Source organism: Mytilus galloprovincialis, chromosome 6, assembly GCF_965363235.1.
Source record: "Mytilus galloprovincialis chromosome 6, xbMytGall1.hap1.1, whole genome shotgun sequence".
Taxonomy (NCBI): Eukaryota; Metazoa; Mollusca; class Bivalvia; order Mytilida; family Mytilidae; genus Mytilus; species Mytilus galloprovincialis.
The window spans coordinates 56,353,640-56,378,470 of NC_134843.1; the positions used below are offsets into that span (position 1 = coordinate 56,353,640).

The 24,831-nt window shown below is 33.1% G+C and overlaps 1 protein-coding gene and 1 long non-coding RNA gene across 2 annotated transcripts; both read left to right on the forward strand.

Moving 5' to 3' along the window:
• Nucleotides 1-7,039: 7,039 nt before the first annotated feature.
• On the forward strand, nucleotides 7,040-13,909 carry LOC143078219 (perlucin-like protein). Its single transcript, XM_076253148.1, has 6 exons — nucleotides 7,040-7,123; nucleotides 9,270-9,403; nucleotides 10,261-10,373; nucleotides 10,822-10,903; nucleotides 12,477-12,712; nucleotides 13,813-13,909. Exons 1-6 carry the CDS (start codon nucleotides 7,113-7,115, stop codon nucleotides 13,840-13,842), a joined length of 606 nt encoding a protein of 201 aa, XP_076109263.1. The 5' UTR covers nucleotides 7,040-7,112; the 3' UTR covers nucleotides 13,843-13,909.
• A 10,012-nt stretch (nucleotides 13,910-23,921) lies between these two features.
• LOC143079929 (uncharacterized) lies at nucleotides 23,922-24,648 on the forward strand. The gene is made up of 2 exons (XR_012979551.1): nucleotides 23,922-24,062; nucleotides 24,455-24,648. It is a non-coding gene; the product is annotated as an uncharacterized LOC143079929 (long non-coding RNA).
• The last annotated feature ends 183 nt before the right edge of the window (nucleotides 24,649-24,831 follow it).

Genomic DNA, 24,831 nt, shown 5'->3' on the forward strand with positions numbered 1-24,831 from the left:
TTGACGCATGTGGTTACTGTACTTAATCATTGACGCATGTGGTTACTGTACTTTATCATTGGCGTTTGTGGTTACATTACAAAATCGTTAACGCCTGCTGGTTATTGTATCTATACTAAATCATTGACGCATGTGCATGATCATGTGGTTACTATACTTAATCATTAAAGCATGTGGTATTGTACTTAATCATTGACGCATGTGGTTACTGTACTAAATCATTGACACATGTATCTGTACTTAACTATTGACGCATGTCGGTTGCTGTACTAGATCTATCTATTTATAGCTATCGTTCTTCATATTTCTGCACTCAGTCACAATTTTGACTATTACATGCCGTTGATCATTAACGCATTTGGTTTACTTTTATTAATCATTAACAGTTGCTGTGCACTTTAAAATTATGGATACATATCTACAATTATATCTTCTGTTCAATACATCTGAATCTTTTTTTTAAGTACGTGTTTTAGTTTTCCCCATGTAAGAAAGTGTTCAAAGCAAAGCCTAATCCATATAAAGTCAACATTAACTCTAAGTTCAACGTATTATTTTGTTTTAGAAAAAAATAATAAACTTGCAACGTTCTTGTTATATTAACTATACATAAGCTGCTTAATTGGAACACGAATTAAGAGAAAATTTACGATCGCAACTCTTGTTCTATAATGTAATAATTCTCAGTCGAGAAGCTGGAGTAGAAAATGTTCATTTGAAAAAAAAGCACAATAAAGTATAAAGCAATAAATGGATTTATCATATTACCCCCTTTTTTAAAGCGGGCAATGCATATAGCGGTATTGGTGTTCAGCCGCTCATTTGCCTGTTCATTTGTACATTCGTTCATTCATCCCTATTCTATTTCCCTTCGCTCTAACCGAACATCGAGATTGGTTTTGTTAAAATTTCTCAGAATGTTTACAATTCATTAAAATTGTGCACCGTATAATTATATTGTTTTTATCCGAATTAGTCAGGACCATTGTGGTTATCCGTAGCAAAACTTTACTCTTGCATTATCAGAATACAAAAATATGACAACACTTCTTTTCTGTTCTGTTTAATTTTTAAATTATACTAGAACACACCCATGATATCGCGGGTCCGTGACTGAATTAAAGTATATAACTATGCGCAAGCCTTATAATAGTATTAGTACTGTCATCTGATAAAGTCATGCCGATTATAAGATACTCAATTTGCTCTGCTTTCAAATCTTTCTGTTTGAACCCGTCGAACTGGAACTTATCAATTATTGGTAATATTAATTATTTGGAAAACAAAAGGTCCTGGGAATGGAGTATTTTTTAATCAACAGCATTGTCCTATATTAGTTATAAATAAAGTTGAATTCTTTGATTCGCTGTTTTACGTCATGCCAGCTAACAAATTGAAACTTATTTTCAGTCCAGAATTTTAGTATTCGTATTGTTATCTTAGAAAGTCTTACGGATTAAAATACTACAATAGGTAACAATTTGACAATTTGACAATTTAGTAGTGTCAACCCTGTGCAGGGGTCGAATTTAAGCTTTTTAGTGTACTGGCCAACCGGACCAGTGGACTTAAAATCTATTGGTCCGTCTCAAAATTTACTGGTCCTGCAAAAGTGACATTCATTTGATAACCACTAAAAAGTATGACAGAGGTTTAGTTTTATTTTCCTCAGCTGCTTTCCTCTTCTTTATTCCAGTAGATTTTTGTGCTGTTCTGTTTGTTCATGAGCAAGTACAAAGTCTTACTTAAAATTTACTTTACTTTAAACATATTTTATTTCAAAAAATCATGTACATGACATACACATATAAATACAGTGATACAATATTACAAAGGGATTCGGAAACAAGGTTTCCCTTATATTAATCCGTCTCCCTGAAGAAAAAAAATAAAGGGAAATAACTGCAAATAAAAAAGTTGATTTTTTTTTCGTCAGATCTTTCCTATATATATATGTACCGGCGGCGGAGTGTGTTTACAGGACTTTGTCAAGACTGTCTCACCCAGTTACGATCCTAATCATGCACGAAGGACTATAAGCCAAAACGCTTCGAATCTACCAAAAATTGTTGTACTTGTTTAAACACGAGTAGATTTTCCTCTTGATTGAGGTTATTGCAGCCAAATAGGAGTGTTTCTATATTGTATGGGAACGGATTTTTTTCTATCGTACGTTTTCGAACAAGGGAGTAATTATTACACTCGAGAAGAAAATGCTTACTGCTCTCGATTCTACCACAGGTACAGTTTTTACTTTCTATAAGATTTCTCTTAAATAAATGTTCGTTCAGATTACTACAATTCAACCGAAGTCTGGCATGAAGTATTTGTCCTTTCCTGTCTCCATAAAAATAATAATTTGGTATTTTACTTACATTTTGATTAAGGTAACGTTTAAGTGTAAACTTAGATGGACTTAGTCTGATATCGTCCGGAATAGCATTCCAGGATCGAATAACTGAGGGAAGAAAAGATTTCTGGTAAAATGCAGTTCTACACTTTATATGTTGCGTGTCATTCGTTCGTCTTGTGTCATAATTATGAATATTAAACAATTGTTGAGGGATAATATCGCTTAAATAATCAGGGGTTTTGTTATGAAACATTTCATGAAATTTTATAATTTTGTGTTTTTTACGTCTTTCTGATAGTAACTCCCATCCTGTTTCGTCGTATAATTTATTTATGGACGATAACTTAGTACCACCAGTTACTATCCTAGCCGCTTCAAGTTGCATACTTTCTAGTTTATCACTTAAATAGTCTGAAATGTTGTCCCAAATGATATCTGTATATTCAAATAAAGGTCGGATAAAACTGAAATATATAGTTTGTTAATACTTTCTTTTCAATTTGAATTTCAAGGCACGAAATAAATTTAATCTTGGTGTTATCTTTTCAATTATTTTATTGACATGAAAATGCCATGAACCATCCTCATGAAAAATTAAACCAAGGTGTGTATGGCTTTCTACTTCTGAAATCATATCATCATTCATATAAAGAGGTGGATGATGGGGTTTTACTGATTTCTTGGAAATTGTCATAGCTTCAGTCTTTTTTGCATTAAAATTTACTAGCCATTGGACTGACCAATTGTTGATAGTCTCTATATCAGAATTAAGTTTGCTCGCTGCTGCATATTCATTTTCAACTACTATGAAAAGGGAAGTATCGTCAGCATATATTTTTATATTACATACAGTCTATGTCGATTACAATGTCATTTATATATACTAAAAAAAGTAAGGGGCCTAATATTGATCCTTGAGGGACGCCAGCATTTACACCAAAAGTATCCGAGGATTGACCTGAAATAACAACGTTTTGTTTTCGATTTGATAAATAGCTCATAAACCACTTTAATAGGTTTCCTCTTATACCAATACTTTTAAGTTTATAAATTAGACCTTCATGCCAGACTCGATCGAAAGCACGACTTATATAAAAAAAAAAGACAACACGAATCTCTTTTCCTGCGTCAAGAGCTTTGCCAAATAAATCTGTTATGTGTAAGAGTTGGTTAATTGTAGAATCTCCAGGCATGAAACCTGACTGGGCACATGTTATTATTTTATGTTCTGTTAAAAAGTTAAAGAAATGTTTAAAAACACAACGTTCCACACTCTTACCAATGATCGACAAAAGTGATATCGGTCTATAGTTTGAGACAAGTTCTCTATCACCACTTTTGAAAACTGGTATAACGCTTGCTAATTTCCAGGTTTCTGGATACACAGCTTCACGTATAGATTTATTGAAAAGCTGAGCAAGGGGCCTACTTAACTCTCGAGCAGCATACTTCAGAAGCCTACCGCTAATTTCATCAGGGCCCGTCGCTTTAGTGACATCTAACAAAGACGAGTGATCAAACACTTCCTCTTCGGTTATTATAATATTGTTTAAAACTGGTATATCATCGGACATGGGGGTATTAGGAAAAGACTTAAAATTTGAAGATCCCATTACAAAAATACATTTCTCATCTAGGTCTGTCACTGCAAATTGTTCACATGTTTTATAATGCATAACATTACGATCGACTTTAAAATTTAACCATTCGAGATCTTTTTCCCGGGATATTTTCTATTCATGTTTCCTTTTGTCAGTTGAAAAATCTTCCTTTTGAATGTCGCTTAATAAATTAATTAATTTGTTTTGCCCGGCGTTTTAACTCCATTTAAAAATTTCCACATTTTGTGTTGTTGTGTAGTGCGCTCACCTGAGATTTTTAAAATAGTACCCCCAGTACCCTAAAAACTGATTTCTCAGGTTTATTATTTTGTAAACAAACCGAGATAGCCGCAATCAGTGAGTTTAACGAAAAATTTCTACTGGTCCGCCGGACCACCAGCTGACAAACTCTACTGGTCCGATACAAACCGGACCAGCGCCAATTTCGACCCCTGACCCTGTGATTATGACCCGTGTATATAGCATATTAATCCTGAATACACCGTTTGGTGGTGCGCCTGTCAGATGCGGAACGTACAGATAAGGTAATAGGTAACAGGTGATTATACTTTTGGTATCGGTATCGGACTCGACCCGGAACTTCCTAATTATTGGCAATATTAATTACGTGGAAAACAAAAGAGCCTGGAGTGGTGTAATTTTTAATCTACGTACACCTTTGTACTATATTAGTTGTATATAAAGTTGAATTCTTTGATTCGTCGTTTTTACGTGATGACGGTTGACAAATTGGACCTCGTAATTTTAGTATTATAGATAAACCAATAAATTTTTGAAGGTGTGTATCATAACAAAAAAATATGAGGGACCCGAATGGACCTAAAACAAAACGTAGACTGGAGCGTTATCAGATCCTTGTAGAGCGAAACGTTGACACAAGCCCTTTATTGTAATCAGAATGCGTTAAAAATTATAAGTTTAATATCACAGATATTAGTATTTCCGGTCAATTAATATTACTAAGTATTTGATAAAGACACCTAGCAGCATTGAAATGTATGTTGTTATCTTAATCTGTTCGTTGTGTACATAAAATGGAAAACAGGAAACGCAAAAGTTGGCAGCCCATATCATATTACAGCAGACCGCCAGCAGTGGTGTTGAATACCTCTATTTGTCAATTGGTATTAATTTTCTGGTTACATGACAAATATTGACAAGATGTAGAACGTGCAAAACAATTATAAAGTTTCTCGGTTACTAGCGAAAGTTTTCTTACAATGATATAAAACGGTTTTCAAAGTAAAAGTATTCGCAAGAGCTAAAACCAGTTTGTTTTCTATTACATTTATAAGTGATACTGCATGATAAGTATGTGAATGTGTGTATCAAAATTGTTCCCGCGGAACTTTTGCTTGCGATAAGTGTATGCATACGATAGTGCAATACTGATTTACTAGTATGTTAACTTATTAAAATGTATACGAGGAGTTTTTGGCCTCTGCTAACATCACGGTTTCAGTAAATCTTGTAAATGATATTTCTTGCACAGTTTGGTGAAAGTCAACTGCTTTAAAGTTATCATATATTAATATATTATAGATATGCAAATGCACAAACTAGACTGGAGTTGTATAGGATATAATCGTGCAATAGTGAGATAGGACTATATGTAATTTGGGAATGTATCATGTTATTAAGTTGTTTTTGAAATCTGCAGTTCCAGGAACCAAACCAAAATATTTCAAATTTTATAGAATGAAATTCAAAACAGTGTGGCTGTGGCCATTGATTGACACATTAAATTCATCCATTGACTGGGACAATTTACGTGAACGTTTGTCTGTAATGACCAGTGTTCACGACGTACCTTCGATAGACACTTAAACTGTGATGTCACCAAAGGTTTCTTAACGCCTTTAATTATAAAATAATTCGAAAAATTAATCAGGAATAGCCTTTATGTTTTGATTTATATAATTGATATCAATCAAAACATCGTGTTATTTCTGATAATTTTTCGATTTACTTTATTAAGGTGTTGAGAACCTTTGGTGACCCCATAGTTTAAGTGTCTTTAAAAAGTACATAGTGAGCAGTGGTCGTTACATACAAACGTTCACGTAAATTGTCCCAGTCAATGGATGAATTTAATGTGTCAATCAATGACCACAGCCACATTGTTTTGAATTTCATTCTATTTGGGCGGGGAATATTGTTTACCTCTATGTGAGGCACCCCTGTCATAGAATTAGGAGGGTTGGATGCCCGCTAACATGTTTAGCCCAGACCAATCTGTATATGCCTGTCCGAAGTCAGGATCATGATATTTTTTTTGGGGGGGGGGGGGGGGGATTCGCGCGATCAGTTGTTTTCGTTTGTTGCTGTGTTCCATATTTGATTTTTTCGTTCATTATTTTGTACATACATTGTAAATTAGGCATTTAGTTTTCTCGTTTGAATTGTTTTACATTTGTTATTTCGGTGCCTTTTTAATGCTGACTATGTGGTATGTGTTTTGATCATTTTCGAAGGCCGTATTTTGACCTATTATTAATACGTTGTAGTTGTTAATGTTTCTTGTGAAGAGATGATTCATTGGCAATCATACAACACATTTTTTTCTACTTCAGGGGATTGGGCAGAAATCATTAGGAGTTGATTAGTACACAACACTTTATCGTTACTACCTTTTTATATTTTTTCTGAATAAGTTCCCAGGTCTGTGAAATTGAGAAAAAAAAACTTATACGAAGAATTCTAAAATAGCAGGTGTACGACGTCCTGAGCAATCTATGAAACTTTCGGGGACCTGGGTTGAAAACTGAAGGAAAACTCGATTACACAAATTATGTGTACCTGTTTTCCTCCGGACGCCCGTCGGACATCACACTACTTACAGTCGGTCTGCGCGGAGAAAATTAGCTTGACCTCTTTTATCTAAAGTTAAAAGCGGAAGTTCTTTAAAATATCAGAAAAGAAAGAAAGAAAACGCAACCAAGGTCAAAAAACAAAACAATCGAAAGTATCGGATTTTGATATACATGTATTACAATGTATATCCCGTAACACAATATGGTCACATGTGGACCAATGAATGTTAAATATTAAGTAACCAGGAAAAGGTAACTTTATTCCTATTTCATAGTAAATTACTCAGAAAGCAGTATTGTTTTGGTATTGTTTTAGGTCTTATTATGCTTATAAGGTATGTTATACAACTTTTACTTAGTACTTATTCAATTTTTTTAATTTTCTATTTAATTTTATTTTATTGAATAAGAATAATAAACGAAAATTAGGACACATATTTGTACTTCCTTGTTCGATTCCTTAAAATGTGTAACTCATCTAAAACAAATTGCTCTTAATTGATTCTGAAGTATAATTATTGGTATCTTAATTGTTCTTAACCCAAAAATGATTGATTTCTTAATTGTTCTTAATCCAAAAATGAAAATAACGTTGCGTCATTGGTTCAATTTCATTGTTACCGGCGTTTTTACCACATGCACGTTAAGAATAAAGACCAATCAATTAAAATTTATGACAGGCGATAAAACATGTTTTATTATGTTCCACTTGTATTTTTGTCCAACTGATTTTTATAGTTCGTTCTTATGTTGTACTGTTATACCACTGTCCCAGGTTAGGGGGAGGGTTGAGATCTCGCTAACATGTTTAACCCCGCCACATTATCTATGTATGTGCCTGTCCCAAGTCAGGAGCCTGTAATTCAGTGGTTGTCGTTTGTTTATGTGTTACATGTACATATTTGTTTTTCGTTCATTTTTTTACATAAATAAGGCCGTTAGTTTTCTCGTTTGAATTGTTTTGCATTGTCTTATCGGGGCCTTTTATAGCTGACTATGCGGTATGGGCTTTGCTCATTGTTGAAGGTCGTACGGTGACCTATAGTTGTTAATGTCTGTGTCATTTTGGTTTTTTGTGGATAGTTGTCTCATTGGCAATCATACCACATCTTCTTTTTTATATTTATTATAAAACATATTCATTTTATTTTAATTATTTATCTATATATGTATATCTTTTAGAAGTATAAAAATTCGAATCTCTTTCTTTTTAAAAAAAATCAGGTTTCGGCATAAATGCTTGTTGTTTGCTGCTATATATCATATTTGTTTTCGTTTGTTGTTTTATATACATCACGCTATTAACTCCCTATTTGGAATTATTTTACATTTGGTTTTCGATGCCTTTTATAGTATGCTTTGCGGTAGGAGAATTTCTCATTGTTGAAAGCACCCTTAAGGTGATCTTCTTCCGATTTGCAAAAGTGGGGCGTCCATTTGGCTGTGCGTAATGTATATTTGTACAAGTTTACAGCCAAGTCCGGTCAAAATGGGGACGTTATAAATCTAAAACATCGTGCATGTTGAGAGAGTGTCACGCTCTCTACACGGTCAGATCCCTTGCAATAATTCCTTGAGGGGTCTGTAAGTGGCCAGTTGCAAGGCAAAATTTCTGTCCCGGTTCAATATACCCTCATTTTCCAGTGGCTGTTAAAATTTCCCCGAACTTTAACCTGGATGTTCTCTATTAAAAGACCCAACTATTGTATGTATAATTGTAACTTGTTCTCGTCCAGAAAATGCATGAAATATTTGCCACTGGACGTTAAGCAACCAACAATTAAATCAATCAACTTTTGTTGAAAGCCTTATGTGATGACACATGACCATATGGTTAAACTTCTACGCCACTTCATCTCTAATGTAGAGTTTTCGCATTGGCAAACATACCACATTCTCTACTTAAACATAAAATACCATTGTCAGAATATCTTTACGGAACGTTAAATATTATCTCTGGTATTGGAAAATGATCTAATTGGTTCTCGAATGTATGAAATATTTGCCACTGCAAAAAGCGATTACTTTAATCAAGTACTGTAATTAAGGCTAGTCCGTATCTAAACCGCAAAGAACCCCGGAACATAATATCCAATACAATTTTCAACTTTTTCAACAAGCTTTGCAATTTTAAAACATTTTTCTTTTACTTGTTTCACCTACTACCAGTCTTAGAAGAGATGAATTTACTGTTATGTGACAATCTGCGGTTATCTTTTAAGATTAACAATATTTGTATATGAAGCACACTTCTGAATATTTTGATATCAGTAATAGAAATTCAAATTTTTTTTTTTTTAAATTAGTTAGAAATTTTCAGAAAAGATATAATTCTATTTCATTACAATATCACTCAGACCTCAAACAAATAAGTTATGTTTGTAAAAATGTTGGTTTACGATAGTGCATATGTATATATATATAATATATATTCCCTAATTTGCATTTATGTACATACATGTAAGTGGTTAGTTTTTACAGGATGTTCTTGTCTGTAATTCTGGTTCTGTGTTGTATTTCTATAATCGAGTCAAAAACATGTGACAGATCCAAAGAGAAAGCGATGATATCTGAAATGCGATCATTACTCGAATCCTTCGAAAACAAGATGAACGGTAAATTTATATTTATGATTTAAATATTTTTGGACTCGACAACATTTAACATGTTAAACAAAAACCAGCAGAGTTTCTGTTTGCACAAAGTTGAAGAATCATAATTTATTATACTTACTGTAAATAACACTAGTGCTAATTAAGCCATCGATAACAGCCGGCTTATATCCATTAAGCCAGCCTTCAACAATATTCATGAGCCGTCAATAATATTCATGAGATGACTTGCGTTCGATGAAGTGTTGTTAACACTATAAACACTTATTATGATTAAATAACGAAATTCAATGTTGTTTTATTTCTAATTTATTTTTATTAATTTTTTTTTTTTTTTTTTGGGAGAGGGGATTTTTTAGGAAGTGTTCAACTAAAAAGTTGTTTTTAGTGTTTTTAACGTTCGTATACATCACTTAAATGCTTATTGTTTTTATCAACTACTATAACATGTCGTCTACAATAAGAATATATGCCAATGTACTTGACAATGATTTTTGTTTGTACTTGCGCTAAAATTTTGTATACAATCATACGCAATATAAGGTAATCGTGCGGTTTTGATGAGAGAAAAACAAACTATATAGTCTGTTGTTCAAGGCTTCGACATAAAAAAATGTAAAACAATTTAAACGGGTAACCTAACAGCTGAATTTGCAACAAATCAATTTGTGTAAAACACGAAAATGACATATATCAACCAACAATAACCATTGAACTATATGCTCTAGACATGAAACAGTCACAATAATCACGTGGCCGGGTTAAGCATATTTGTAAAAACTCAACCCCTCTTGAAACTGGCACAGTGGTGTTCTTCTCGTATTAACCTATGAATGCATGTGAATATATTTATTCAACAGACAATCCATGCAAGTGCACTTCTAACTCAGAAGAATGTCCAGCCGGTTGGAAGAAATACAAGAACCACTGCTACTTTTTTTCACCTGACGCAAAAACATGGCATGATGCTGCTGTATGTAACTTCTTACTTTGAATAAAATTTAAAAGCGGGAAATGTTCGAATGTTACAGCTTATTCCCTATATTGCAGAACATTTGGTTACCTTGATTACATTGTTTGTATATTTTATAATTGTAATAGGGAGAACGTCCGATGAAATCTGAATATAATTTATACAGCCTTTACCATGTTACTTATTCCTATATTTTATTGTTTGAAGATGTCAATCTTAACTACACTGATTGAGTTAACATAGAGTACTCATGTAACGGTGGTCAATTTATTTCAATTCTTATTTCTCATCATTTTACTGAATAGTTACTGTTCATGAATTTTGTTCAGATATATAAGATTGATGCTGTACCAAAAAGACCAGAATTTGCGATCTATGTTTTAAAGTAATAATAATGTTCATGCTGTGCTATTGTCTAGGGTAAACCATTATATTTCTGTCATTCCAGGAACAATGTAAAACAATGAGAGGTTACCTCGTGAAGATTACAGATTCAGCAGAAAACTCGTGGGTTGTTGACATGGTCACTAGTAAGTATATGTTAAAACTTATGATAAGAATGAACACATTTTTATTGCAAAAACAAAGAAAAGAAAAAAGTCAATAATTTTAATGAAGGTAAATAAAAAAAAAATAGCGATTTGAAAGGGGAAAATAGCAAAGGTAGTATAGGTTGCTTATCAAAATGCAATTCAAAATATGTTTAAGATAAATTACGTGTGCTTTTGATGGTCATTTTGATTTGTTTGACAGTTTTCAATTTCAATTTATTTTTACTACACTTCCTCACAATCTTATCAAACGTTTTCTTATTCAACTGAATGGACGGTTGATAAATCTGATTCCAAATGTCTTTTCTGTAACGCATATAATATATACTAGATATACTCACAGAAGGTGTGATACAAAGGTCTAAGCCATACATTTGGTTACATCTTCTGACATCAGACTTAGACTTCTCTTGAACTGAATTTTAATGTACGTATTGTTATGCGTTTACTTTTCTACATTGGCTAGATGTATAGGGGGAGGGTTGAGATCTCACAAACATGTTTAACCCCGCCGCCGTTTTGCGCCTGTCCCAAGTCAGGAGCCTCTGGCCTTTGTTAGTCTTGTATTATTTTAATTTTAGTTTCTTGTGTACAATTTGGAAATTAGTATGGCGTTCATTATCACTTAACTAGTATATATTTGTTTATGGGCCAGCTGAAGGACGCCTCCGGGTACGGGAATTTCTCGCTACATTGAAGACCTGTTGGTGAACTTCTGCTGTTGTTTTTTTCTATGGTCGGGTTGTTGTCTCTTTGGCACATTCCCCATTTCCATTCTCAATTTTATGTTCTCCTTGAAAACATTTATTCTACGTTTTGGCAATATAGTTTATCGACCGATTGTAGGTATTGCTATGGGCAACAATTGTGTCCCTTCAATAACAGGCTTATTCCTGTACTGATATGAATCATAGTGAATGGTCAAACTCAATATATTCAATGTCAGGAGCCTATATATATTTCATTGGTTGTCTCGCGTGTTTGTTTCAAATTTTTTCATGTCGTTGCTTTCATTGCCGGCTTTACGATTTTTTATTTTCACTCTTAAAGGTTATACGGTTGCCTTTAATTGCATTGCTTATATTCACATTTCATATGACATTTTGGTGGATAGTTGTGTAATCATGCCACATCTCCTTTTTTAATATTACAGAAAACGGCCGAAGGATACTAAAAGGTCTCCCAGAAAATGTTGCACCTAGAGTTCGGTTTCAGTTGGCCAAAAAACAATTATGTACATGTTCACTAGTTTGGCGAAATAGAAAACACATTTAACTTAAAAACACATAAATGAACGTAAATAAACCCAAACCCACAGTACAAATCATGTGGTGGTTTTGTAATTATGAAAAAGTTTTTATTGATTAAAAAAAATTGTAAGACATATCATATTGATGTATATTCAAGTATCGTGTTATTGCAGATTTCAGTATGCATACATTGCTAGTTCCTTATGATTTGCATTATTACACAGAGCTACACATGATTGTATGTTTATAAACTTACAAGTTTTACTATAATAATTTGTGATTATTTATATTCCGGGAAACAGAATCGGTTAAGCACCATTATGGTTCTTGGATGGGTATGGCAGACTTTAAGAAAGAAGGAGACTGGAGATGGGTTCATGACTCTTCTAAGATTCGCTATTCTCAGTGGTATCCTGGCCAGCCAGACAATATGCATGGAGGTGAAGACTGTGGCCATTTTTGGTCAGCCCATCACTATAGATGGAATGATGCACGATGCAACTTAGATAGAATGGGATACATCTGTGAGTGTTCACATGTAAGTTTATTATAATATAACAAAGTCTTATTTCTATATTTCTTTATTGTCTATCTCATGGCTAGAACTGTTTGGTTCACTATCATATCACTTTAGCCCAATACATATTTAAATCAGCGTTATAAACGTATTTGGTTTTTTTTATTAAATATCCTACGTTTCAATTATTATTTTTCTAGACAATAAATCGGTGAAATGTTTTAACTAAATTTTCTATTACTCTTCCAAAACTCTCACCTTAAGTTTGGTTTGAGAAATGGTAAACAAACAATATTGCTGTCATTTTGTTTATGCTGTTAATAGCAATGACATTAACTTTTATAATTATCGTAGCCAGGCGCCTATACTTTTAATCTTGATTATGACATCATCAAATGCGAGTTATCATTTAATTTAATACTTTTCTTGTGATGACTGAGAGGTGCTACTAGTAAACCAGTTTAACAATTGATTATGAACTACCTAACTTTCGGATGACGGCAGGGTTCGATTTTTCCGGTTATTTGTTATGAAAACTATTGTTTGTCCTTTAGTCATTTTTTATGGATTTGGTTGTATCTGTTTTCTTCAAATTGTGGTGTCGTCTGTCTCTTCCTGTGTTTTCACTTTTTATGGTACTGATAACATAGAATGTAATTTTATGCAGTAAATTTTTATGGTGCTTATACCATTTTTTCTCTTTATCTTTTTATGGTGTTTAATAACATTTTGCTGCCATTTTTCAAGGTCTTAAAATCATTCAAAATTCTGGGAAATTATGAAGTCAATTTTCATGATGCTTAACAATGAATGTTATTTAATGCAGTAAATTTGTGGCGTTTGCAAGAAGGAGTGTAATTTAAAAAGTTCATGTTCATAATTCTCACACACTTTTGAAAATACTGAATGTTCTGTTTAATAATTATCAATATAAACTGAAGTGAATTTTAATCATTTCAAAATGGATCATTCATGTATGACTCGTTAGATATGCGGAAATAGTCTAAACACTTGACCATCAAGTCAAATATTTAAAAGAAATACTACTCACAATGAAATTGCACTTAATTGAGAATAAAAATGTATAAATACATATCATTATTATTCTTCTTTTTCTATAGGGATCGAACTGCCGCCCGATCAATGGATGAGAGAAACTATAAGTCAGTGGAAGAACGATTATACTATTAGTTTCATTAAAAACAAATCCATATAGAAGGACTTTTTTTAATTTATTCTCAAAAGCATTCACAGTGTACTTACAAACACAAATGTGAATATTTTAACAAAATATGTGCCATTTTTTAACAGATCAGCATGATGACGCTATAAAATTAAAATACCCGTGAAGGTTGCATTTCTGTAAATATCCACAATGCAATTTCCCATAGGAACTCCTTTTACGACCTAAACTGTACCACTTTTACTATGAAATTTTGAAAAAAAATATATCCTAGAATGGAAAGTTCATATGCACTTCAAATGTTTTCAAAGGTCAAAATATAGGACTGTGCGGCACATTTTCAATTTCTATATACCCCTAACTTAGCTTCTCAGAGTTGAAACTAACACTAAATTTCTTAATTAACTACCCTTACCTTGACTTTAGGATTACCACATATCTGCATATTCACTGGTTACATTACCAAGTTATGTGTCTGTGAGATTAAACATACTAGATATCATAACTGGGAACCAGTTCGTAAACAAACTTAATTTTGTATGAATATTATATATCTTCCCAAAAGAGGCGTGGTATGCGAAACAGCTGTATTTACAAAGTGCAACCTGAAATAGGTCAGCGGAAAGTTTCTGTAAGGTTGTAGGTTACAAAAATATGCTGATTCCGTACTAAATGTCAAACAATTATAACATATAATTAAATAATGAAATCTTGATCTTAACCACAAATGATCACACTATCGTCCCTTAGCAACGACGTCGAACATACTGTTATGTAATTACCACGTTTAACGACGTTTACAAATTATAAAAAAAATACATAAAAGAAAATAAACCTTGTTCCTTAATGTCAATTCTCTTTCTACGTTTTTGGATTGGAATATAGACCTTAATATCTAAGTTCAATATGCCAAGCGTTTTCTATCAAATCTTTGCAATATCAGGATAAAGGGTCATAACTTGAATTCGTTTGTGACAAAACTGCATTGAGAACATGCAAAAAAGCCATGTTCATTAGTGTTTAAAAATGTTAAACCTGAAGGAGGTTGCGATGAACACATTCAGCACAAATTAAAACTAAAAGCACAAGTAGTCAACCAACAGGAGCAAATCCTTGGCAATAATATAAATAAAGGCGCCAGTAGTATACAGCTGTTCGAAATTCATAAATCAATTGAGAGAAAACAAATCCGGGTTACAAACTAACACTGAGGTAAACACACCGAATTTAAGAGGAAAACAACGAAACATCAGAAACACTGAAGTGCAACAAAAAAACAAAACGACAATGCAACACACACAGAAATGAACTTTAAGATAACAGCTGCCCTTTTCTTGACTTTGTACAGGACATTTTTTTATGAAAAAACGGCTAGCCAAATATAACACTAAATTGACGACATTACATGACAGGACTACAGTACCAATAAATGCAAGAACATTCAGGACAGAGAAATACACAAATAAACATTACAAAAGGACATTTCTACATGCTAATAGTTATCAAAGGTACATGTATTTAAAACAACATACATGCGTTTTGTCTACATAAGACTCACCAGTGACACTCAGTTCAAAATAGAAAAAGAAAGCCAAACAAGTACAAAGTTGAAGAACATTGATGACCCAAAATTCTCAAAAGTTGTGCAAAATACGGCTTAGGTTATCTATGCCTGGGATAAGAAAATCCTTATCATTTAGAATAATTCTTCTTTTGCAAACTGTAAATTTATAAAAAAAATGACCCTATAATTGATGTTCATGTCAACACCGAATAAAAACGAACACGACGTAAAACAAAATAGTACAGCACATAAAACAACACAAAAGAGCCCTGCATTGTCACCGACTGGATACGCTACAAAAGTGACGTCAAAGGTAAATGATATAGTTCAAAATCATGTTTGTTATTACGATATTTTTGATTACTTACATTTGTGATTCATTTAAAGTAAGCCGATCTACTTGTAAAGGGGCACTACATTGTAGCTGTCAAATCCATGTTCACCGACTTGACTGAAATTCTCACTTTAGATTGATAACAATGTAAAACACTTATCCAAATAATAAAAGCTCTAAAATAAACCATTTAGAGGGCATGGGTTCGATAATATGTAGCTTCGTTTCGTATGTATTTTAGTCTAAACGTCATCTAATTAACTATCGAGAAAATCCCGAAAACAACCGACTGTCACATAACACGATATAAATATAAATATAAATAGATAATATGTTTCTTGTGCGAATGTATCTCGTAGCTAGTGCCCCTTTATTGTCCTGTATTAGAAATAAATGCACTAGAATAAGTTGTTCCTACCTCTTTCATTTCTTAGTAAGCTCAATTTAGAACACCCCCCTCCCCCCACACACACAAAAAAACTTATCAGCAAGGTCTTGGTATCCTCCGATGCACTTTTAAAGTTAAAGGACGAGCTGTACTTGGATTAACCCATGTTTTATCAATTGTTTGCTCAAAAACAATCCAACTAAGGTTTTCCTTACGCCCGAAACAAGTAACAATGATTTAACAATATTACAGAATGTTTGGTGCAGCTCGATGTTAGATTTACAAAATTACACCATATTTTATACATTGTCTTTTATAAATAATTCATATTTTCACTTGGAAGAATAATATATGTCACGATGTTATATCATTATAGTAGTTTCTATGTTTAGAACTTAGTTTTAACAGTACAACAGACTGAGTTTTATAACATACCGTATGACTTGGCATTATAATTCAATCAACGATATTTGTATTGGTACTTTCATTTTTTAGAATGAAACAAAATGATATAAACTATTGCTTCCAGATTATATATTATAGTAGTTTCTATGTTTAGAACTTAGTTTTAACAGTACAACAGACTGAGTTTTATAACATACCGTATGACTTGGCATTATAATTCAATCAACGATATTTGTATTGGTACTTTCATTTTTTAGAATGAAACAAAATGATATAAACTATTGCTTCCAGATTATATATTATAGGACTATACCCGTACCTTGATTAATTAACGTCGTTTTAATCCTCTCAGCTTTATGCTTTGCATAAAGGAAAGTCTCATGGAAGACTCATACGACTAGATTTGCATCAGCTTTCAAATATTATAATTATAATATTTTTCCAGAGGACCAGTGTCTATTATACACAGTGTTTAGCCTGGCATCTATGTGTTTATCAATTATATTACAGAAAATATAATTGTTAAAAAGTCAAATTAAAAGGTTCCTGTTTAAAATGCAACTGTCCGATTGGTTTAAAGTAAGAATTTGACCTAAAAAATATCAATAAACTATCATGTGAAATTGAAATGAACGAAATGGAGAATTTACAACACCAAGGCAGAAAAAAACTCCCGAATTTCAAATTGTTGTTCCATAATTTAAAAATGTAATTTAAAGTGTAAATTCATTACATTCTTGCGCTAATTATTTACCTGTAGAAAGTCTTAGTATTTGTATGGTACATTTTCTATCTGTTCTTATTGTAAACCGTACTTTTATTCCATAAATTGTCTAGATACTTCCACAACTAAACCAATCAATATTCCGGACTTCATATCTAGCACGGATGCACGTAAAAAACTGACATCGTACATGTGCGAAGCATTATACTTGAATATTGACGAAAAATCAGATCGTTGGTATCTTCTTTGTGACTTAAAATTAGTCTCACGTGGAAAATGTGTAGCCCAGAAGAAGAGCAAGGATCTATTTTTTTCAATTTGGGTTTGTGCAAAGAAAAAATCGTAAATGAGATGTCTGGTTTTTTTTTTACTTTCGATTTTTTTCTGATATTACCTATGTACCAATGGGAACGAATTGTACCCCTCTTCTTGCCTACTTGTTTCTTTATTATTATGAGGCTGACTTCATACAGGAACTTCTTAGGAAGAAAGATAAGAAATAAGCAATATCCTTTAACTCTACTTTCCGCTATATAGATGATGTTTTTTCACTAAATAATTAAAAATTTATTGATTATGTTGAATGTATCTTATCCCATTGAACTAGAGATACAGGATACAACAGATACAGTTAAGTCGGCCTCATATCTTGACTTGCATCTAGAGATTGACAATGAGGGTCGATTGAAAAACAAAACTTTACGACAAAAGAGATGATTTCAGCTTTCCAATTGTGAACTTTCCATTTCTAAGTAGCAACATTCCAGCAGCACCTGCATACGGTGCATATATCTCCCAATTGATACGATATTCCCGTGCTTGCAATTCCTATCATGATTTTCTTTATAGAGGGTTGTTGCTCACAAGGAAGCTATCAAATCAAAAGTTCCAAATGATAAAGTTCAAATTATCTCTTCGTAAATTTTACGGACCCCATCACGAGTTGGTTGACCGTTATGGAATAACCGTTTCACAAATGATATCGGATATGTTCCTTACGTCTTAACTACAGTCCCCTTCCCTTTCATAAATGTGACCTACCGAATTAGACTATTTACCCGATTTGTTATCTCATAAGCAACACGACGGGTGCCACATGTGGAGCAGGATCTGCTTACCCTTCCGGAGCACCTGAGATCACCCCTAGTTTTTGGTGGGGTTCGTGTTGTTTATTCTTTAGTTTTTTATTTTGTGTTATGTGTACTATTGTTTGTCTGTTTGTCCTTTTCATTTTTAGCCATGGCGTTGTCAGTTTATTGTCGATTTATGTTTTGACTGTCCCTCTGGTATCTTTCGTCGCTCTTTTACCTATGCACATTTTTATTCTCTTTAAAGGAACATTTTGATACATGTTGATTATATTTTAAACAAATTCCTATAAGACTCATGCAAATAAACCCATCATAGATACCAAAATTCAAGTTTTATATTTGCGCCAGATGCGCGTTTCGTCTTAAAAGATTAAAAAGGCCAAATAATGTACGAAGTTGAAGAAATTGAGGACTAAAAATTTAAAAAAATCAGTTAATTTATAATTATGACCATATCAATGATAATTCATGTCAACACACAAACAATGATAAATGCTGACTATTAGGCTTGTGATACCCGCCGGGAGTGAAAACTCCACCATCATTTGCAGCGTAGTACTAGGATTGAAATTTTATATAAAAACACTTTCATCTTAAAAATGAACATAACAGACTTTCATAAACACAATAACAAGAGACCAAACTAGTAAGGTAAGTTGTCCGGTAACATCAACAGCATACTTGAATATGCATATTTAACCTGTTCTGAATAAGTATATTCTAATACCATTGTGCACCTCCTATATTGTTTTACCTGATTTCGTTTGAATATCCCTTGGTTAATCTTTCAACTAAGCTTCATCTAAGGTAACCAATTTAAAATTTGCTTCAAAGCCTTTGTGTTTTAGATTCAATCAACATTTACCTAACTTTCACTTTTTAGGATCTATGTTACATATTTGTTTGTTTTTATAGGGATTAAGATTATAACACAATCATGCTATATTCCTATTTGTGACATTTTCTTTTTCTTATATCTGGTTCACACATCGTTGTCAATATAATGAATTAGTCAACTGTCAAGCAAGTGAGATGTTAAACAAGCTATAAAACCAGGTTTAATTCACCATTTTCTACATAAGAAATGCCTATACCAAAACAGGACTATGACAGTAGTTATCCATTCGTTTGATGTGTTTGAGATTTTGATTTTGCCAGTTGACTACGGACGTTCTGTTTTGAATATTCCTCGGATTTCGATATTTTTGTTATTTTACGTTTTAGAGATTTACCTTGTGCGTTTCCTTTTTTTTTTTTTGTTTCTCTATCCGAACATTTTCGGAGACGTCCGCCAGTATCAAAAACTGCAAATGGCAGGATATCCTTGATTTTCCGACACAGTTTTAAAATGAGCTTGGATACGTTATTTCGTGAATGAGTGTTTCACTCAACCAAGACAGATTTGAATACGATGCCTAAGACATATGGTCTATGCACATTAAAAACTTCCTTGCATTAACACACTATCATTTGTGTGGTTCCTTTATTCCGGTTAAAGCAATGCTTTTCCAATCTGCTTTCTTGATTTACTTTTTAATTTGTTTTCGTTCTAAAAAAGCATGAATTATTTTCTTTTGCTTGGGAGTTAGGCAAACATTTAATCAATCATGTTGTTATGTGAAATGATGTTTACGACTAATTTTTCAGTTCGAATTATAATGAACATAGGTACAAAAAACAGGCTAGTGACAATCGTTGCTGTATAATTGTTTTATGCACGAGTAGACAGGTAAATGCCCGAACCGATAGCCGAGTCTCTTTAACTGACTACCAGTACAGTAAACTATAGGGCTTGTTGTTGTCAGACCGCCTATTTCTTTTATTTCTTGTGTTTTGTATCTAACTTGAAACAAGTTTTTAACAAGACAAAATATTCATTCTGCAGTTTTTAAGTTGTACAATTGAAAAGGTTGAACACTAATACCATTACCAGTTATGTACTACGATGTTTGGAGATATTAAATCTGTATAACTAATCAACTATGAATTATGTGTCAGCAGTAGCGCTTCGTAATTCCTCCAACTGGACAAATCTTAAAACAACACCTGTTCCTCTATCATGATTTATAGTGAATAACATGCTTTTATCGAGAAAAAAAGTATGCATGGATATTGTCTCGAATTAAATTTTTGAATCCATATATTTTGGAAATCAAATGTTTAAAGTTATTGTCGTGCTGCTTACAGTAGTGTGATTTTCGAGTAGACCCAAGTATTGATCACGTGACAATGTTTTCCTTTCCTCTTTCAATCCCAATGTTCAAATTGAGTTGAAGTTTATTTCACGTTTAGATTTATTTTGCGTTATCACAATTCGACTTAACAAATTCCCTGAAATAGAAGATAAATTGGAAATCCCCAGTATAGTTCTTCATAGACGATTCGAAAGATTTCAAATTAAGTATTGTTAAGGCATTTATTAATGTGACCGTGTTTACAACACAAAACATACTCCAAGTGCAGACAAACTGACGAATTTAGGAAAATTAAAGGCATGTCTGGACCTATATATGAAAACTTTATATTTAGCTTATGTTTTAGTAATAATTAAAAACTTACCTGGATTTCTTATGTTCAGTTTTTTCAGTCTGCAGAAGATAGCAAAATAAACAAACATTATACATTGTAGTTTCATTTGATGCGGTCCATCCAGTTAGTAATACAGTTTGCATTACCTATTTTATTCAGAAGTCTATTGTCCATTTAAATTAATACAACTGACAATATCTTTTATATTTGGGGATATTCTCAAATTTCTTTCTTAACTCAGTTTTTTTACACCTTCTGCAAAAATGAAAAAAAAAATATGAATAGCAAAATCCAGTTAAGTTTTTGATATTCTGAAACCTTAGATGCATTCAAGAATTATATTTCCATGCTATAATACTTTTTCAGGTGCACAGGTAGGTCTTTTTCTTTAAATAGAACAATATTTCAACGAGTGTTTTTCCATGGAAATATTTCATGATTACAGTTATTCTTGCAGTTGGTAAATTTGGAGACACTTTATTTAATTTAATCATTTAAGAACATAATTAGCACTTCAAATAAAATAATTTGTAATTGAGACACATAATGTACGATAATGCGCCTGTGAATTGACTGAATGCATGAGTGTCTCTAACTTGTAATATCCGTTAACATACACGTAGCTCTGCTTCGGGCAAGGTTGTTCTTATTCTAATAACACTGTGTATCTCCTATATTGTTTTTATCTGATTTATTGATTTTTATGTGTATCCCTTAGAAGTGTTTGATCTTAGCTTTATCTGGGGTAACAAATTAAAAATCTGCAATTCCTTTACAGCACCTTATTCTAATGTAATCAATATTTACATAGCGATTGTAACTCTATACTTTGTGAACCACTTTATTATGTTTCATTTTCTGAATCATTTTCAAATTGATGATTTTCTTCAACAAACCCTAGACTGTAAGGGATGAGATATCGTTATTTGAAGTTTGTTCGTCGTACCACTATTTAGTAATGCCATAAATGTCTGGCTTTAAGTAGTCTGTGATTCGGACATTTTTAAGTTCTGATTTTAATTCCTTTGAAGTTTTTTTTGTACTATTGCCTCATCTACTAATGGAGATTAAGGGGATTTGTTTATAATAGTTTTGTTGAGATTATCGCGGAAACATAACGTTCCAACTATTGTACATGTCTATTGTCGACGTGGTATTGTCAGTGACGTCGCCTTGGGCGGAAATACGTACTTGTATATTAAATGTAATGGCTGAACAGTTGTTGTAATATCGTTGCCTGAACTATCATCTATATTTATGGTGCCTTGACCAATGGATCTCGTAAAATTGAAATCAGTCCGAACGGGGAACAGAAGCGCTGTTACCAGATTATCCCGAAGATTAGATGAAGTCAAGGAAAATACGAATTTCGATGAAGAAGAAGTCATTGCAACACTCGGAAAATTATTGCAAAAAAAACATTGTTTGAGGACTTAAACGAACAAATTCTTAAGTTTTTAAGAACCAGAAAATCAGGAAAATGAGATAATAGATTCAGATGAATATTTAAAATCCAGAAACTACACCGTTTATTCAAACACACAACATAGCCAACCTACACAACGCACAGTCGTTTGAGAACCCGTCTGTACAAGCCAGTCACACGTTCAACACAAAGCAAAGTACATTTTCGTCACCTAGTAGTCACCGCCTACCCAAACTTTCGCTTCCAATATTCTCAGGCAACATCTTAGAATGGCAAACTTTCTGGGACTCATATGAGTCGGCCGTACACCTTAACTTGTCACTTACAAATGTACAAAAATTCAATTACTTGAAAGCACAGCTGGAACATGAAGCATTAGAATCAATTACAGGTTTCGCACTTACAAATGTAAACTACGATGAAGCCGTAAATTTGCTAAAAGAGAGGTTCGGTCAACAAGACAAAATCATAAATGCATACATGCAGGCATTATTAGAAATCCCTTCGCCTAGAAATCAACTCACAAGCCTACGAAGCTTTTACGATAAAATGGAAAGTTGCGTCAGGGGATTCGAAGCTTTGGGTCAGACTCAGGAAACATACGGCATTCTTCTTGTTTCCATTATTATGAACAAATTACCCGGTGAAGTCAGACAACATCTCGCTCGAGAACATAGAACAAAAACTTGGGTATTACGGGACCTCCATAAAAGCGTTTCAGATGAGATCAATATAATGGACGCAAGACAAGAGATAGAGTCGTCACACTTTTTGCCCACAACATCAGATTACTTTGCCGGAGCGAAGTTGCCGAATTCGAAACAAAACGTTAACAAACCTTACAAGAATATTGAGACAAGACCTTGTGTTTTTTGCCATGAAATACATGTACCCACCCATTGCAGTAAAATATTCCCGTATGCTCATAGTTAAACGAGATAAGTTATGCTTTAACTGCCTTGGTAACCACAGACTTAACGAATGTAAATCTGAAAATACATGTAGATATCGTAACAGAAAACACCATACACGCTTATGTAATGCCCATAAAACAAACGGCATAAAACCAGGTAATGAATAAAGCGATAGAAATGGAGGTAATACTTCAACGCATACGAGTTTCCGCGCAAATGATAACTAGAGCAGCAACCCGCTAAACCCGCCAAACCCGCCAAGACCACCATCTTTGAATTCGACAAACGTTCATCTCGTAAATGATAGTCATACAACGGAACAAGATACTACCATTTTGTATTCAAAATCGAAAGAATCACGATCAAATGTACTGTAGCACCGCCGTAGCACAAGTTGGATCGAACCAGCACTTTATGGATACGAATATTCTCCTTGACGAAGGAGCGCAAAGATCGTTTTTAACGCAAGAAGTAGCGAATAAACTTCACTTACAGATAGAGGGAACAGAAATTACACAGTTATCGGCATTTGAAGGTAAAGAGAAAACCGCGAGACACTTAGAAAAGACAACAGTCTAACTGAAAACCGATGAAGAACACGTAATTCCGATCAAAGTACTGATAGTACCTTTCATCGCTATGCCTCTACAGAATCAAAAGAGTAACATTGATTGTTCTGTCAACTCTTCTGTCGTAAATGTGGACTGCGCTCCATAGGTACTATTTGCTAATTATCTCCCTTTATTATTGTGAACATACGGCATGTAACGCAAATCAAACCTTTACATTTTGGTTCCTGTGGATAACTATAGTGTATGTATGACTTAATTACTTTATTTTTTAGATAATCTTATGTTGCAGAACACTTACCTTTGATGATTCAGTTGTTTTTATTGATAATTTCAGTAATTTGTGACAAATCGAGCCTTCGCTCTTGATAATTGTTTAAGTGTGTTAAATTCATAATTTTTGTATGAAGTAAGCCCGTTTTTTATCTTAATCAACTTTCCCTTGGTCTATATTATAAATCTAAGCTTTTTGAGAAATTTATATCATTTTTGTACAAGGGTTATGCTCGGAAATTTTCTGTGTATGGAACGCAAAAGCTGCCATAATTGAAATTGTGTAAAATTTTGTATTTCTTGTAAAACTCGATTTTTCTGTTAAAACAAGTGCTTGAATGCGTGTTTCTTTGTATTTTGTAGCTTTTTACCTGCATTACGTCCAATAAAGAAATTATTTGAAGACCCGTCTTATTTAATCTTTGGATCTAATCTGGTAGAACTATCTGTGGTGACAGAATAGTAAAAAGACTATATCATCAACTTGACAATAGAGAGCTACATGTCACTCACATTCCATGATGGATAAAGGTTTTGAATCATTACGTATAAGAAAACTGACAGAAAAGGCAGCTGTAGAATTTGAAGCTACAAATGATGGTTTTGTCACTGATTTACACAGAAAGAGGACCACAATAAAAAATGTGATTTCAAGCTTTAGATCGTCAATCACGACAGTAGAATATATTGAAAATATTGAAAAAGACATTTCAAAACTTTATGCTGAACTATGTTCAACA

Coding starts and splice junctions, on each gene's coding strand:
- LOC143078219 (XM_076253148.1), top strand. Junction 10,374..10,821: donor AAACATGGCATGATGCTGCT/GTATGTAACTTC, acceptor CTGTCATTCCAG/GAACAATGTAAAACAATGAG. Junction 12,713..13,812: donor ACATCTGTGAGTGTTCACAT/GTAAGTTTATTA, acceptor CTTTTTCTATAG/GGATCGAACTGCCGCCCGAT.